At 36.3% G+C, this 16280-nt stretch overlaps 1 protein-coding gene across 2 annotated transcripts in view; it reads left to right on the top strand.

The window, feature by feature from the left end:
* The window catches only part of MCM6 (minichromosome maintenance complex component 6), a 43720-nt gene that overhangs the window by 11510 nt on the left and 15930 nt on the right, over positions 1-16280 (top strand). For both annotated transcript variants that reach the window (XM_059053677.2, XM_067025935.1), the window contains exons 4-12: positions 703-952; positions 2859-3024; positions 3311-3456; positions 4220-4370; positions 8152-8293; positions 10630-10771; positions 11485-11592; positions 12457-12612; positions 14969-15097. In XM_059053677.2, the coding sequence (XP_058909660.1) occupies positions 703-952; positions 2859-3024; positions 3311-3456; positions 4220-4370; positions 8152-8293; positions 10630-10771; positions 11485-11592; positions 12457-12612; positions 14969-15097 (1390 nt within the window). The remainder of the gene's footprint in view (positions 1-702; positions 953-2858; positions 3025-3310; positions 3457-4219; positions 4371-8151; positions 8294-10629; positions 10772-11484; positions 11593-12456; positions 12613-14968; positions 15098-16280) is intronic.

Below are 16280 nucleotides of genomic sequence, written 5' to 3'. Positions count from 1 at the left end.
TAATTTCTGGGGATTATAGTGTTTTAGGATACCTTTTAAGGGATGTTGAGGTGAAAAATTAGTTCAGTGAGAAAATATGAAAACTGAGAACAGTCACAAAAATTAATGAATTGTCAAGAGCTTAAATAGCTTAGCTTTTAAACTGTTTTCCTCTTTAGCAGTTATTTAAGGAATAAATTTGTTGGAGGAAATTGAAGTGATATTTTGAAAACTTAAACTACTAAAATTACTTATAAAATTACCAAGTTATTTAATATAAAATAGGTTTGTGAAATACAGTGTTTTCTAAACCTTCAAGTTCAGAAAAAAAAATTTTCCCTATGATAATTTTTCCCAGGGATAACTTTACTGTGAAAATGCTTATTTAGAAATGTAGGTAAGAAAAAAATATATTTGCCTATAAAACAAACATGGGATCATTCTGTTTTATAATTGTAATTGCATTTCTTTCATGTCCTTTACTTAGTTTTTCTTATTTATTCATTTATGTATTTTGTTGTGGATGCATGTACATTATACTTCAGGAATGGGCATGTTGACTAAATTATTCTTGTCGGAGAGTCCAAAGAATACCTTGTCTCTTATTTTGTTGTTGTTATTGTTATTTTAAGCATAAATTATCATTGAATATCCTCTCATTAAAAGTGAAAAGTTTTAGTTTGAAAATGAATATTTACTAATGCAATATCTGTCTTTAAACAGAATTCGAGAACTCAACTCATCCAGAATTGGTTTGCTCACTCGCATCAGTGGGCAGGTGGTACGGACTCACCCAGTTCATCCAGAGCTTGTGAGTGGAACTTTCCTGTGCTTGGACTGTCAGACAGTGATCAAGGATGTACAACAGCAATTCAGATACACACAGCCAAACATCTGCCGAAATCCAGTTTGTGCCAACAGAAGGAGATTCCTGCTGGATACAAATAAATCGAAATTCGTTGATTTTCAAAAGGTGCTTATTAATTTCTCTTTAGGTCAGATTCAGCCTATGCTAATAATTCACTTTTAGACACTTGTAATTATTATTATAAGCTTACTTAGGCAATGTTAAACTCAGTTTTTATGTAAGTCAAGGTTTGTCAAGTGTGACTACAGATTTAAGCTAAAAATTTGTAATGCAAATTTCAATTATCAGTATATAAATGTGTTCTAACCTTTAATAACTTGGAATGGAAACTCCTTCAGGCAAATAAAATGTATTTGTCAAAGAATAAACAGTAACCATTGTTATTACTGTTATTCTTATTACAAGCTAGAGTTAGGAAAATTTTTGAAGAAATAGAGACTTGTTGGTGTAAGACTTGGAGTTGGTGGTTAGGAGGGAGGAAGGCATAAATAAAAGGACAGGTGAAAATGGACATGCTTGTCAATAGCAATGAGGATTATCATGATTAAAGTAGAGGAACCAAATTGGAGATCATCTGAGAGATGATTTGGTATAAGGCATGGAAGTACTTGGAGGCTTAAATCTCAGATTGAGAAGCTTGGACCTATCTTGATAAGCAAGTGGATACGTTTTCAGATGATGTGAATTTTTCTTTGTTAAAGGAAGATTAATGAGACAACTGTGTGTGGTATTTAACAAGAGACTAATAGGCAGTTGTAGTTAACTGGGCAAGAGTTGGATGGTAGCAGTAAGAATGAAGGGGCTAAAGCTCTTCAGGGCTTAGTAACTCTGGTATATGCAAAGAGAAAAGTTGCAGCAGCTCAAGCACTGGAGAATGAGTACCAGACTAAAATAAATAATTTATATTAAATTCAGTTTTTATTCCTTACCTAGTTTTCTTGTTTTATTCTGATACTTGGTTTATAGGAAACATGTGTTCTTACCAACAGCTTTGGGTAAAAGACGCTTTATATTTGATAAAGAACATGATATAACAACCAAATACAAAATATGAATTTAGGTTGGGTCTTCGTTTGGGGAAAAAAAAACCCAGCTGTAATAAAGGACATTCTTGACAACTGGGGAAATTTGAAGACGGACTAGATAAAGAAGTCATTATGGAATTAAATATATATATATACACACACATATATTTATTTATTTTTATTTATTTATTTTTGGCTGTGTTGGGTCTTCGTTTCTGCACGAGGGCTTTCTCTAGTTGTGGCGAGCGGGGGCCACTCTTCATCGTGGTGCGCGGGCCTCTCACTGTTGCGGCCTCTCATGTTGCGGAGGACAGGCTCCAGACGCGCAGGCTCGGTAGTTGTGGCTCATGGGCCCAGTTGCTCCGCGGCATGTGGGATCTTCCCAGACCAGGGCTTGAACCCATGTCCCCTGCATTGACAGGCAGATTCTCAACCACTGTGCCACCAGGGAAGCCCCTGGAATTATTTAAATCTCTTGGTGTGATTGATGGTATTGTGGTTACATAGGAGATTGTCTTTATTCTTAGGAGGTGAGTGCTAAAATATTTAGGGGTGAAGTATCTTGATTTTTGCAACTTCTTTCAAATAATACAGTAAAAATATGTGTCTTAAGTAATGTTAACAGTTGTGTTGAGGGTGGAGGGTATAAGAGATGTGAAATTTTTCATAAAATTTCCCTGACAATTTAGAGGAAGATGGAACACAGAACAATTATTTAAAGTCAATTTGAACAAAGAGAAAAAAATACATGTTGTTTAATGAGAGTAAAAGTGAACTTGAAGTTTTTAAGTAGATGTAATCTCTTACCAAATTGAAAGGAATTTTATGGTAGAGAATTTTTAAGATGAATGTTGGCACATGTCAGAAGTCTGCAAACTAGTAAGATAATTTAGGATATGTCAATATTTGTGGCATTTAATTTAGATTGCATGGCATTTGAAATAGATCTCTTCTCATCCTTGGCCATTTATTTGTCTTTGTTATAGGTTCGTATTCAAGAGACTCAAGCTGAGCTTCCTCGAGGGAGTATCCCCCGCAGTTTAGAAGTGATCTTGAGGGCTGAAGCTGTGGAGTCAGCTCAAGCTGGTGACAAGTGTGACTTTACAGGGACGCTGATTGTTGTGCCTGACGTGTCCAAGCTTAGCATACCAGGTTGGTAATCTGTGGCTCAAATTTAATAAATTCTCAGTTACCTGAACTGCAGAGTGTCTAGCTTCTTGCATCTTCCTTGTCTTATTTTTGGCTACCAATTAGAGGGTGAGCAAGGAACTATGATGAGAGTAAAAACAAATTGGTTTGCTATAAAAGCTACTGTTCTGAAAAATTTCAAAGCCTAAATGAAATTTTTGCATTTATAGGTTTCATTTATCTGAGCAGTTTTGATTCTCAGCACCTTCAGTATTTGAGCTGTGAAACAATCTATCATTCAATGTTTCAGGAGCACGTGCAGAAACTAATTACCGTGTCAGTGGTGTTGATGGATATGAGACAGAAGGCATTCAAGGGCTCCGGGCACTTGGTGTTAGGGATCTTTCATACAGGCTGGTCTTTCTTGCCTGCTGTGTTGCACCAACCAACCCGAGGGTGAGTCTTCTTAGTAGAACGGCAAAGCTTAAGAAAGCCATCCCCTGAGGCTGCTGCAAACTCAGCGTTAAAGATGGGGTTGGGTTGAGATTTGTTCTTTAGTTTTAAAACCAGATTTTTTCATGTCTATCTTCCCGATCTTAAGGAAAAGTCTTACTTATTTTTGTACATCAGAGCTCAGTGCTTTAAGAGCATTGGTACTATTATTATTCACGGTGGTTTTTCTGGTTTTGTTTTTCTGGTTTTAATTGTTAAAGTTCCTCTGTCATGCTCGAGAAAGTACAAGTAGAAAAATTTAGTAGTCTGGGAAGTATAGTATATTGCTGTTTCTGAGAGTGATTGACCCCTGGTATTATAGTTGTTCAGAGCTTGATTTTGTTCCAGGAGGGGAAAGCAGTGAGGAAAAGTTTGGAAAATGAGTGCTGAACATAATATTCTGTTTCTTCATTTTCATCTTCATATCAGTGATTAAAATTTTATTATGGCTCATCTCATGAGCATCTAGATTCATTTAGATAGCAATACAAAACAATGGTGGTAGCTTTTTTTGTTATTTTTAGATCACTGGGCAAATGACAAGCTCTTCAGTATCTTAACTTAGGCCATACTGGTTAGGAGATTTTTTTAAAAAACCTTTTACAGTCAGCAGATTCTGAAGTTGACTTCCCAGGCTATATTTCGTTTGTGGTGATGTTTCTTCTCTTTCACATTATTTTGACTGTTTCTATACTACTATTTTTTTCCTTTCTTCTCCACCCCTCAGTTCGGAGGAAAAGAGCTCCGAGATGAGGAACAGACAGCTGAGAGCATTAAGAACCAAATGACTGTGAAGGAGTGGGAGAAAGTGTTTGAAATGAGTCAAGATAAAAATCTATACCACAATCTTTGTACAAGCCTGTTCCCTACTATACATGGTAAGAGTTCTATCCATTTGTGGCATAAACTTGAAATCAAAATAATGATTATAAAACAGCAACATGTGACTTCTTAAAACACAAAAATCAGATTATGAAAGTTTTTTAGTGGGTTTAGAAGGGGTTTTAAAAAGTCATTTATAAAAGGACAGATTATACAATACCACTTAAAATGAGGTACTTAGAACAGGTAAATTCACAGAGACAGAAAATAGAAAGAGGTTACCTGGTGGGGAGGGAAATAGGGAATTGTTGTTTAACGGATAGAGTTTCTGTTTGGGATGATGAAAAGTTCTAGAAATGGATAGGGGTGATGGTTATAAAAGATAGTGAATGTGCTTAATTCCACTGAACCACTTAAAAGTTGTGTATATTTTACCACAATTTTTTTTTTCTGACGGTTACTATTTTATTTACACAGATAGTTAAGGACTGGAAGAGAATAATGTTTGGTTTTTTTTAATTGAAGTATAGTTGATTTACAATGTTGTGTTAGTTTCAGGTGTACAACACAGTGATTCAGTTATATACATACATATATTCTTGTTCAGATTCTTTTCCTTTGTAGGTTATTACAAAATATTGAGTATAGTTTCCTGTGCCATCCACTGGGTCATTGTTGGTTATCTGTTTTATATATAGTACTGTGTATATATTAATCCCAACTTCCTAATTTATCCCCCCTACCTTCCCCCTTTGGTAACCATAAATTTGTTAGAGAATAATGTTAGCTTAAACATCATTGGAAATAGATTATTCTTGACATGACTCTTACTAGGAAATGAACCTAGCAGAATTCTTAAATTATATTAAATTTACAAAAAAAGTTTGGACTGCCCACAGCAAATTCTATACATGAAAACATTTTTATAAGTGTCTAACAACTGTAATCTACTTTTAACAAGTATCACTACCACAGGCAGGTAGTCAAATAAGTGCTCACTTACATTTTCTTTGGCTTGTTGATGCCCCTCTCCCATATTTCTTAAACTTGCCAAATACAGTTTTTCCAAGTTCTTTATTTTCTGAGTTTGTGATTCCTCCCATTCTGTCCTTAGTTCTTCTGCCAAACGAGTGAGTTGCTGATTTCTCCTCTGTTTTATACCTTCTCTTATTTGTAAAGCAATATCTCTTTCTTGTTCTCGAACCTGTAGCAATCTTAGTTTTCATCTTCTTTCATAATCTTCCTTTAAAACGAAGGCTTCCTCATTAGGACTCCATCTCAGCTTGCCAGCAGCATCCACCACCTTCTTTCATTTTCATGTAGTACTTTAAATATGAAGGTTCCGGGAAATGGACCCCGGACTCAGGAACCGTGGCTCAGGCAGAGAAGGTCTCAGCGGCCACCACACAGCAGCCTCCCAACAGATGTTTGTGTGCCTGCTGGGCGGCCATCGCCGAGCCCCTGTCACTCTACCACAGTTTTTTTTAAAAAGAAAAAAAAAGTTCATTTAGTCTTTTTTTCTGGCTTTAGGATAGAACTGCATTTAAGTATATTCTAATATGCCAAATTAATATCCTGATCTTGTTTTTCTTTTTAGTTTTCATGGTGGAGAGAGATTTCTTGATGTTTTTTGGTTATATACTATGCCTATACCTTGTGGTTTCTTCTTTCACATTTTCTTAGCTCTTGGTTACTAGCTGCTCACTGTCATTAAATCCCCTTATGTGTTGAGGATTTGACTAAATTTTCAGGCCTCATGCTTTACCCTTGTTTTTTCTATCCTTATCTTCCATATTCATTTGGAGTTATGGCAAGAATTCATAAGATTATGGGTATTTCTCTTAGGTATATACATATATTTTTAAGCTATTGGGATTTTTACAAATATTTATTTGTTTATTTATTTGCCTGTATCGGGTCTTAGTTGTGGCACGCGGGATCTTTCATTGTGGTGTGCGGGCTCTTCATTGCAGTGCACGGGCTTCTCTCTAGTTGTGGCTGTGTGGGCTCTCTAGTTGTGGCACACGGGCTCTAGAGCATGCGGGCCCAGTAGTTGTGGTATGCAGGCTCTCTAGTTGTGGTGCACGGGCTTAGTTGCACTGCGGCACTTGGGATCTTAGTTCCCTGACCAGGGATTGAATCCGCGTCCCCTGCATTGGATGGCAGATTCTTAAGCACTCGATCACCAGGGAAGTCCCTAGGTATATATTTTTAATCATTGAAAATTAACCTTTTTTTCTACTTAAATATTTGGTCAATGAAATTGAACTGAAATTCTTTATGTTAATAATCCTTTGTGGATTTTAGAGTGTCCTCCCTTATAATGAGTAGGTGTCAAATTTTACGTTGCTCCATTCCCCTGTAAATTAATCTGTTGCTACATAACAAATTATCCCAAAACTTCATGGCTTGAAACAACAAACATCTCATACAGTCTAATAGGTCAGAAATTTGAGAGAGACTTAGCTAGGTGGTTCCAGCTCAGTCTTTGATGAGTTTGTAGCCAAGACGTCATCTGGGGCTGCAGTCATCTGAAGGCTTGACTTGGACTGGAGAATCCACTGACAAGGGAGCTCACTCACTGCTTGTGTTAGTGCTAGTTGTCAGCTGGAAGCCTCAGTTCCTAGCCACATGAGTCTCTTGCATTGGGCTGGTTCAGTGTCCTCACAACACAGCAGCTGGCTTCCCCCAGAGCCTGCAATCCAAGAGAGCAGAGCAAGGAGGAAGCAAAGTGCTTCTCAGGACCTAGTGTCAGAAGTTACACACCTTCACTTCTACCATAGGCTATTTGTGGGAAGCAAGTTGCTAAGCCCAGTCACACTTAAGGAGAGGAGAATTAAGCTCCATCTAGAAAAGAGGATTATCAAATAATTTGTGGACCATTTTAAAACTACCACACCTCCAACACATTTGTTTCATATAGGTTATGAGTCAGAAATTTTGTTTTTGGAATGCATTTTTAATTTTTTGCTTTTAAGGAGTGTTTTATATAAATGTACCTAGCACTTTGTTGATGGAATTAACAGAAAGTCATAATAATTAAAACGGAAAAATGTTTCTTCTGGTATCACATTTCTAAAAATCTGGTGTTGTCTTTTTTTTTAATTGTGCATTTCCTTCTTATATTGCATTTATAAACAGTTCTCAGAAGCAGCTGTAAATCACATTCAGCATCTTATCTAATCCATATCAGTTCCAATTAGCTTGTTTTTATATTCAGCACGGGTCACTGTACCTGATACCAAAGAAGTAGGTCATGGACCATTTCCTCAAACTCTTGGTAGAGCTGTAAGATTTGCCTTTAGAAAGAACTAGCAAATGTGGTAGGCTGTAGTGGATATAGTTTATTTATGGGGAGAGATATTTGAGGACTGTGACATAGGGAAAGGCTTTGTTTAGGAAGTAGGATTTAAGGACAAGGAGAGGCCCTTAAAATGGTGAGCATTGGTATCTATGATTAGGTGAAGACATTAGGACAGTGACTGGGTGACTTTACATTCACAGGACAAGAGCCAAATTTTTTTTTTTTTTTTGCCATACGCGGGCCTCTCACTGCTGTGGCGTCTCCCGCTGCAGAGCACAGGCTCCGGACACACAGGCCCAGCCGCTCCGCGGCATATGGGATCCTCCCGGACCAGAGCATGAACCCGTGTCCCCTGCATCGGCAGGCGGACTCTCAACCAATGCGCCACCAGGGAAGCCCGAACCAGATATTTTGACTCTAATCTTAGCTTTGCTTCAGCGGTCTCTGCTCTTTTGGTTGGTAAATACACCTTTGTAGTTTCCTGTGAAATTGTTTAACCTCATGTTGAAAAATACCTTTGGTTTTCATTTCAGGTAATGATGAAGTAAAACGGGGTGTCTTGCTGATGCTCTTTGGTGGTGTTCCAAAGACAACAGGGGAAGGAACCTCTCTTCGAGGGGACATAAATGTTTGCATTGTTGGTGACCCAAGTACAGCTAAGAGCCAGTTTCTCAAGTAAGTGTTTGCCTGAGATAGTACAGCAGAGAAAACAATATGTGTAGTTCCAGGCTTTCTTTGCTACCAAGAATGCAGTCAGTGTGTCCTTACCAGAACAGGAGTATAAAGTATGACTGTTGAATATATAACTCTCTTAGGTTAAGTACACCTTAATTTGTTAAATAAAATGTAGCAACATTTTACAATTTTTTGGAATAGGGAAAAATTGTCTGTAATTCCGATCCTACATAGAATTCTTGTAATCTTTGTGTAAAAGTCTTTGAATATATGAATATATATTTTCATGGTTGTAAGTCACAGCATGCATATTTTTAATTTTAATTTACCCTAAATATTTTTCCATGTTTCTTTATTTTCACGATTGTTGTTTTTTGTTGGTATAACTTACAAGATCATCCCCTTAGCCTGATATTAGACAATTTAACAGTAACTTATTTTAATGGTCAAATACAGTGAACATCATAATGTGTATAAGTTTTTATTTTATTATTTTCCTTTGGGTAAATTCCTAGGCATAGGATTGCTGAGATTAAGAATACAAACATCCTTAAGGTTCTTAACGAGGACACTCTTTCCAAAAACAGTGTGATAAAGAGACATTTTATGCTAAACTTATCAGTATGAGTACTACTTTAGCAATTTTTGCTTATTTTTAAAAGCTATAATAAAATACTTGCTTACTTTCAAACTTTAAGAAACTTAGAGGTCAAGATAAGAACAACCAGTTTTTGAGCACTTGCTGTGTTCTTGGTACTCGTGTGTGTGTGTGTGTGTGTGTGTGTGTGTGTGTGTGTGTGTGTGTGTTATGTCTTATCCTACCAGCATCCAGACAGGCATGTAATATTATTCTCTTCTTTTAGGGAGGAAATCAAAACTTCTCTGAGCCTCAGTAATTTGCCTAACTTCATAGAGCTGACAAGTGCCTCTAAGCCGTAAATATTAGAACTCAGCATTTTGACTGCCAAGCATGTGCTCTTCATACTATATCAACCTGCCTTTCCTTTGTTTGGGAAATTTTTAACATGGCAATGTTCTAGAATCTGAAACATTGTTAGTTGAAGTTTTATAATTAAATACTATTTCCTTCAAGTATATCAGGGACTGAGTTCTAGATTTGAAGGTATAGTCCTATGTTAAGAGAATTCTCTTTTTTTCTCCTCATTTCCTCTGCCCCTGCCTCCCACCTCTCCCACCACCACCACAGAAAGATATACTGCAGTGTTGCCTCTGAGCAGTATTGTGCACGATTATGTTTGCTTTTTAACAATATTAAGTCTTTTGATCCATGAACATGAGATATCTTTCCATTTATTTAGGTCTTTAATTTCTTTCAATAATGTTTTGTAGTTTTCAGGGTATAAGCTTGCTCTTCTTTTGTTAAATTTATTTCTAAGTATTTTATTCTTTTTGATGCTATTGTAAATGGAACTGTTTTCTTAGTTTCATTTTTGGGTTGTTTATTGAAAGTATGTAGAAATACAATTATTGATCTTTTTATCTTGCAGCATCTCTAGAAATGACTTACTAGTTCTAACTGTTTTAGTGGATTTCATAGGATTTTCTGTCAACAAGATCATGTTAACTGCAAATGGTGATAGTTGTTGTTTCTTTCAAATCTGGGTGACTTTTTCTTGCCTAGTTGCCCTGGCTGAACCTTTCAGTATAATGTTGAATAGAAGTGGCAAGAGCACACCCCTAAGTCTTGTTCCTGCTCTTAGGGGGAAAGCATTTAGCCTTTTACCATTAAGTATGATGTTGGCTGTGGGTTTTCCTAGATGCCCTTTACCAGATTGTGGGAAAGTCTCTTCTAGTTAGTTGAGTTTTTATCATGATGGGTGTTAGATTTTTTTGACATGCTTTTTCTGCATCTGTTAAGGTGGTTCTTACAATTTTTTAGTATGGCATGTTATTGATTCTTAGATGTTAAACCAGCCTTGCCTTTTTGGAATAAATGTCCCATCTTGTTTTGTTTTGTTTTCATTTTTTTGTTGTAGTTGTTGTTTGTTTGTTTTGTTTTGTTTTTTGTTTTCGTTTTAAGTGCAAGGCCTTCTAATGGATCATTTTTGCTGAACTGTTTATTATTGTTTTTGCCACATATGAACTTCATCTTCCTTTAACAGGAATGGATTTGACCTATTTAAAAGACCAAAGGAGAAAAGGCTTTCTATTTGTTCTATGGCATGTGTCTTTATGAATTGCTTTTTTTCTTAATGCCTCTTTCAAATGTTCTTTTAGAAATTTAAATTCTTACTTGACATAAGCCATAACCAGCTGATAATCCTGAAAAGGATGCTTTATAGTCATATATTAATGAATATGATAACCTTAAACAGGCACGTGGAGGAATTCAGTCCCAGAGCTGTCTATACCAGTGGCAAAGCATCCAGTGCTGCTGGCTTAACAGCAGCTGTTGTGAGAGATGAAGAATCTCATGAGTTTGTCATTGAGGCTGGAGCTTTGATGCTGGCTGATAATGTAAGAACATTTTACCCTCTTGGATATAAAGAAATCAGAATATCCCCATCCCTATCAATAAAGGCCTATAAGTTCCTATTAAGGAGATGTCCTCTTTTTAATAAGTACTTTTAGTAAATAATTCATGGTTTTATTAATCTAGAAATTGGGATTGTAATCATTAATCAGCACTTTCTGAACTTCTCTAGAACATATTACGTGCCCTGAGCTTGTGTGTTTGCTGTGACTAGTACTTCTCAGCAGTTTTCTTTTCTGGACTGTGACACATCTAAGAGTATATTTATTGCATTTTGCATGTATTTGTCATAGATCAATTAGCTCTGTGAATGCGTGTAAATTGTAGCTGTATATACTTTATAAACATTATGTTCCAACTCCATCCTTCACTTTCCCAGCCTAAAGTCAACACTGAGGTAACCCAGAATATTTTGACCCTGAGATTTACACAAGGTTTTGATGTTGAATAAAAGTGCAGTAAATAACTGCATGTTTTTAGTTTCACTCTTGGTTTAAAATGAGTCAAAAGAGTATAGTTCCCTCGAGCTCTGGGAACTATTGTACTATCTTACTCTAGTAGAGGGAGTTAGGATTGCTTACTTACCTATCTTAGTTGTTTAAAAGAACTGAAAGGTCTCTGTGGTAGCAAACTTTGAGTTTCCTTGCCCTTTGACATCTGAAAGGCAGTTTCTTATGCTAGGTTTGTTTGGTTACAGGGTGTATGTTGTATTGATGAATTTGATAAGATGGAGGTACGGGATCAAGTTGCTATTCACGAAGCTATGGAACAGCAGACCATCTCCATCACTAAGGCAGGAGTGAAGGTATGTGTGTCCACTTCCGTTCCTTTGCATCATGCCTTAACCTTGTACATTAATGTCGCTCTAGACAGTCACTTGGATAAAATGCATTACTTCAACATGAAATGCAGTTTACTGAAATGGAAAACACAGCCTCGAGGATTATTAATCAAGTCAATGGATTATTTAAATGAAAATAATAAGTATAATATTGTAACTAGCATTAGAGAGAAATCAAACTTTAAAAATAAAAATAATACATTCAAACAGTTAAGAAAAATGTAAGCAATACATTAAAACATAAGTTAAAAAGAGAAATCTTCCAACTCCTAGCACCAATAGATACTCAGAAGTATCTGCTGAGTTTATGTGCCTTTTAGGAATATTTTATCATAAATAAGCATGATACACGTACAGTTTTGTTCCTTGTTCATTTAACTTCATAATTTTATTTTGGTGATCTTTCTATACCAGTATATATTAGATCCACTTGTCTTTTCATTACTCCATGATTTTCAATTGTACATACCCCAGTTTGGCTCATTAGACTCTTAAAAAGGAGAGTGACATTCAGGTCATTTCCAGCCTTTAGTATTACAAACAATATTGTAAACATCCTTGTACACATCTTCCTATACCTAGCGGCAAGATAAATTCTTAGTAAGAAATTGCTGGCTTAAAGGGTGTGCACATCATACCATCAACATCATATGGGAGTACCTGTTGCTATATATTATCAGACTTTAATTTTGATGATTCACTGGGTGAAAGATGATATCTTATTCTTTTGGTTTGCATTTAGTTAATTATGAATGAGGTTGAACATTTTGTCATATGGCATTACAGTTGTCTTTTTAAACCTGTCACGATTTTTCCTTTTGTGGTCAGGCTACTCTAAATGCCAGGACATCCATTTTGGCAGCAGCAAACCCAATCAGTGGACACTATGACAGATCAAAATCATTGAAACAGAATATAAACTTGTCAGCGCCTATCATGTCCCGATTTGATCTCTTCTTTATACTTGTGGATGAATGTAATGAGGTAACTACATGAGCTATCGCTCTGAGCTTCCTTTATGATTTCCAGTTTGAGTAATTGAGTGAGACAAGCCTGGAGGATGTACTCCTGAAGAACTGGTGCATGTGTTGGCACTGACCTTTCATTTCTCTCAGAGTGGCACAAGATTTATTTTACTAAGAGGTTTATTAAGCAACTGAAAATCACTTGAATTGCTGGTTCTGCTTAATTGTGTTGAGGAATATCAAGTTTTTTGGTTTTGTTGCTGTTTTTGTTTTGTTTTTGTGTGTTTTTTAAAAAGATTTATTACTTATTTATTTATGGCTTCACTGGGTCTCAGTTGCGGCATGCAGGATCTTTTGTTGCGTTGCGCAGGCTTCTCTCTAGTTGTGACATACAGGTTTTCTCTTCTCTAGTTGTGGTGCACAGGCTCCAGGGCACGTGGGATCTGTAGTTTGTGGCACTCAGGATCTCTGATTGAGGTGCACAAGCTCAGTAGTAGTGGCGTGCAAGCTCAGTAGTTGTGGCACATGGGCTGAGTTGCTCCATGGCATATGGGATCTTAGTTCCCTGACCAGGGATCAAACCCGCGTCCCCTGCATTGGAAGGCAGATTCTTAACCAGTGGACCACCAGGGAAGTCCCCTTGTTACTGTTTTTTAATTCTCAAAAAAAAAGTATTTCAGTTAATTCCCAGCCATACTCTTTAAGATTTTTATTAGATTTTTGGTTTTGTTTTTGTTCTTTCATTAAGGTTGAAAAGAATTGGGGTACCAAACAAATTTCTTTTTTTTTTTTCTTCAAATTGAGTCATTTGTCTTCCTCTGTCTTCCTATCAAATTATTGCATGTGTCACATTTTTTTTCCTAATTATGTAAGAGTGTTAAGATTGAATATAAAATTGCAGATTTAGGGACTTCCCTGGTGGCGCAGTTGTTAAGAATCTGCCTGCAAATGCAGGGGACACGGGTTCGAGCCCCAGTCTGGGAAGATCCCACATGCTGCGGAGCTACTAAGCCCGTGTACCATAACTACTGAGCCTGTGCTCTAGAGCCCGCGAGCCACAACTAGTGAGCCCATGTGCCACAACTACTGAGGCCCGCGCACCTAGAGCCCATGTTCCACAACAAGAGAAGCCACCGCAACAAGGAGCCCGTGCGCCACAATGAAGAGCAGCCCCCTCTAGCTGCAACTAGAGAAAGCCTGCGTGCAGCAGAAAAGACCCAGTGCAGCCATAAATAAACAAATAAATAAATGGAAAAAAAATTTTTTTAAACTGCAGATTTACTTACATTCTAACATGTTAGTATTAGAGTTATTTATACTTAGACTTAAATATTTAACAACATTGCACATCTCAGATGTGCACAGAAGTACAAAATGACTTTCTGTAGAAGATCACGTTGTACTGTACTTTTAATTGCTGAGCATGGAGGTCCTACATTACATTAGGTACAATGCATACCTCTTGCTTACAGCAAAATTTTAAATTTATCTAGATAAAATTTGCCTTCCATTAATGTGAATGTTTAGAGGGTTTTCGTTTTTTATGTTTGGGTTTTGTTCTTTTCCTCCACAAATCTATATAAATGTTTAACCCAGTCCCCTCTCCACCATTGTTGGGCATTGTCTGATTTTCATATATTTCTGTCTATACATAATTTACTAAATTAGTTTTTTAGCTTTTTAATTAGAAATAATTTCAAACTTACAGAAAAGTTCCAGGAAATACAATAGTGCATATAATACTCATATACCCTTTATTCAGTTCACATTAACTTTTTGCCCCGTTTGCTTTACCATTTGCTCTGTATCTCTACTTTTTTTTTCCTGTACTATTTGAGAGTAAATTGCATATTTTTAGTGCGATTTTATTTTTTTCAATGTTAATAACGGTTCTGTGATGATCATCATTCGTATGTTCATAAGCGGCAACATAATGTAGTGGCTAGGAGGATGAGCTCTGAAACTAGACTCTTCAAATCCTTGCTCTAACTGTGTGGACAAGTTACTTAATCTTTCCAGGCCTCAATTTATTCATCTGTAAAATGGGGGTAATATTATCTACCTAATAAATTTTTTGTGAGGGTTGCATGAATTAATGCTTCTAGACACACTTAGGGCCCTAGAAATCTTATTTCTGCCATATTAAAGTCAGTAAATTCCTTCAGGAATAGTCTTAGAGTATGGCAAAGGTATGCATTTAAACTTTTGATTTTGGATGTGGTACTAAATTTTCGTCAGAAACTTGAACCCATTAATACATCTTACAGTGCCATATTAGAGCTTGTTGTTAGCTATAAAGAATTTCTTAATGCCTGGAATAGTCTGGAGTGGATATTACTATAATTGATTAAAATGATTTTCTTATTTTGAATTAGGTTACAGATTATGCTATCGCTAGGCGAATAGTAGACTTGCATTCAAGAATTGAAGATTCAATTGATCGTGTGTATTCCCTTGATGATATCAGGAGGTATCTTCTTTTTGCAAGACAGTTTAAACCCAAGGTAACCTGCCCTTTTGTACTGTAATTGGGCATAATGAGTATATGAAATTGACATTTAAACAAAAGCATTGTATGGAAATTAACTGAACCTGACTTGTTTGGGTGTTTTTTTAAGGTCGTTTGGTTGGTTAGTTGGTTGGTTTGATTTCGGTTTGGGTTTTTTGATTTGTTTTTGGTTTTTTTGAGAACAGTTTGTTTCCTCAGAGAGACTAGAGAAAGGGGAATTTTTTTAAAGTGAAAAGTTCCATTTCTTTTACTTTTTAGGTACTAATAAAAAGATTTTTATGGGTGAACAGTTTTGAATAACCAAATAAAGTAGGATATCCTTTTATTTCAACCATTATTCCTAAGAATCTTAAAACTGCATGTGCTTAAATCAGTAGTCTACTGAATGCTCTCGAATCTGTCTCTGAGGAAAGCTTGGATTCCTCTAGGTTATTGTAATGAACATGAGTAACTTTTACAATACAGGATCCAGGGTGCTCACTTGGACATTTATTTTTAAGATAAACCTCCATGATGCATATTTTTTTGACATTTTCCTAAAGTAGAATACCAAAAAAATTGTTTTGATTCTGGTTGAGGTTTTTACACTTTTTCTGGCTTGACTTTTGGGAGTTATGCTTAGATTTTAATTATCTATCACCTTCACTTGATTATCCATAATATTGGGACTGACTCTCACTGTCGCAAGGAAAGGGTAAAGCACTTTTGTTTGCAGGGGCATTTGTTCTCCATGACTACTCTGGTCCCTCTTGACCGTGGCATGCTTCCTTAATATGCTTACTTCCTTGCTCTGAAAAACAGTATTCTTTAGTATGCCTCATTTTGTTGTTATTATTTAACTAATAATAAGGTTATTATTTAACTAATAGTAAGGTATATGTACAGTAGGGGATATGTTCCAAGACCCCCAGTGGATGACAGAAACCACAGATAGTACCAAGCCCTATATGTACGATTTTTTTCCTATATGTACATACCTGTGATAAAGTTCAGTTTATAAGTTAGGCACAATAAGAGAATATCTGAATTGCCAGCGTTACTACTCTTGCACTTTGAGGCCACTAAGTAAAATAAGGGTTACTTGAACACAAGCACTATGTTACCCTAACAGTTGATCTGATAACCAAAATGGCTACTAAGTGACTAATAAGCAGGTAACATATACAGTGTGGATACGC

Source organism: Kogia breviceps, chromosome 2, assembly GCF_026419965.1.
Source record: "Kogia breviceps isolate mKogBre1 chromosome 2, mKogBre1 haplotype 1, whole genome shotgun sequence".
NCBI lineage: Eukaryota > Metazoa > Chordata > Mammalia > Artiodactyla > Physeteridae > Kogia > Kogia breviceps.
Note: the sequence above shows the minus strand (reverse complement) of the source record. Positions and strands in the feature narration are given on the sequence as shown.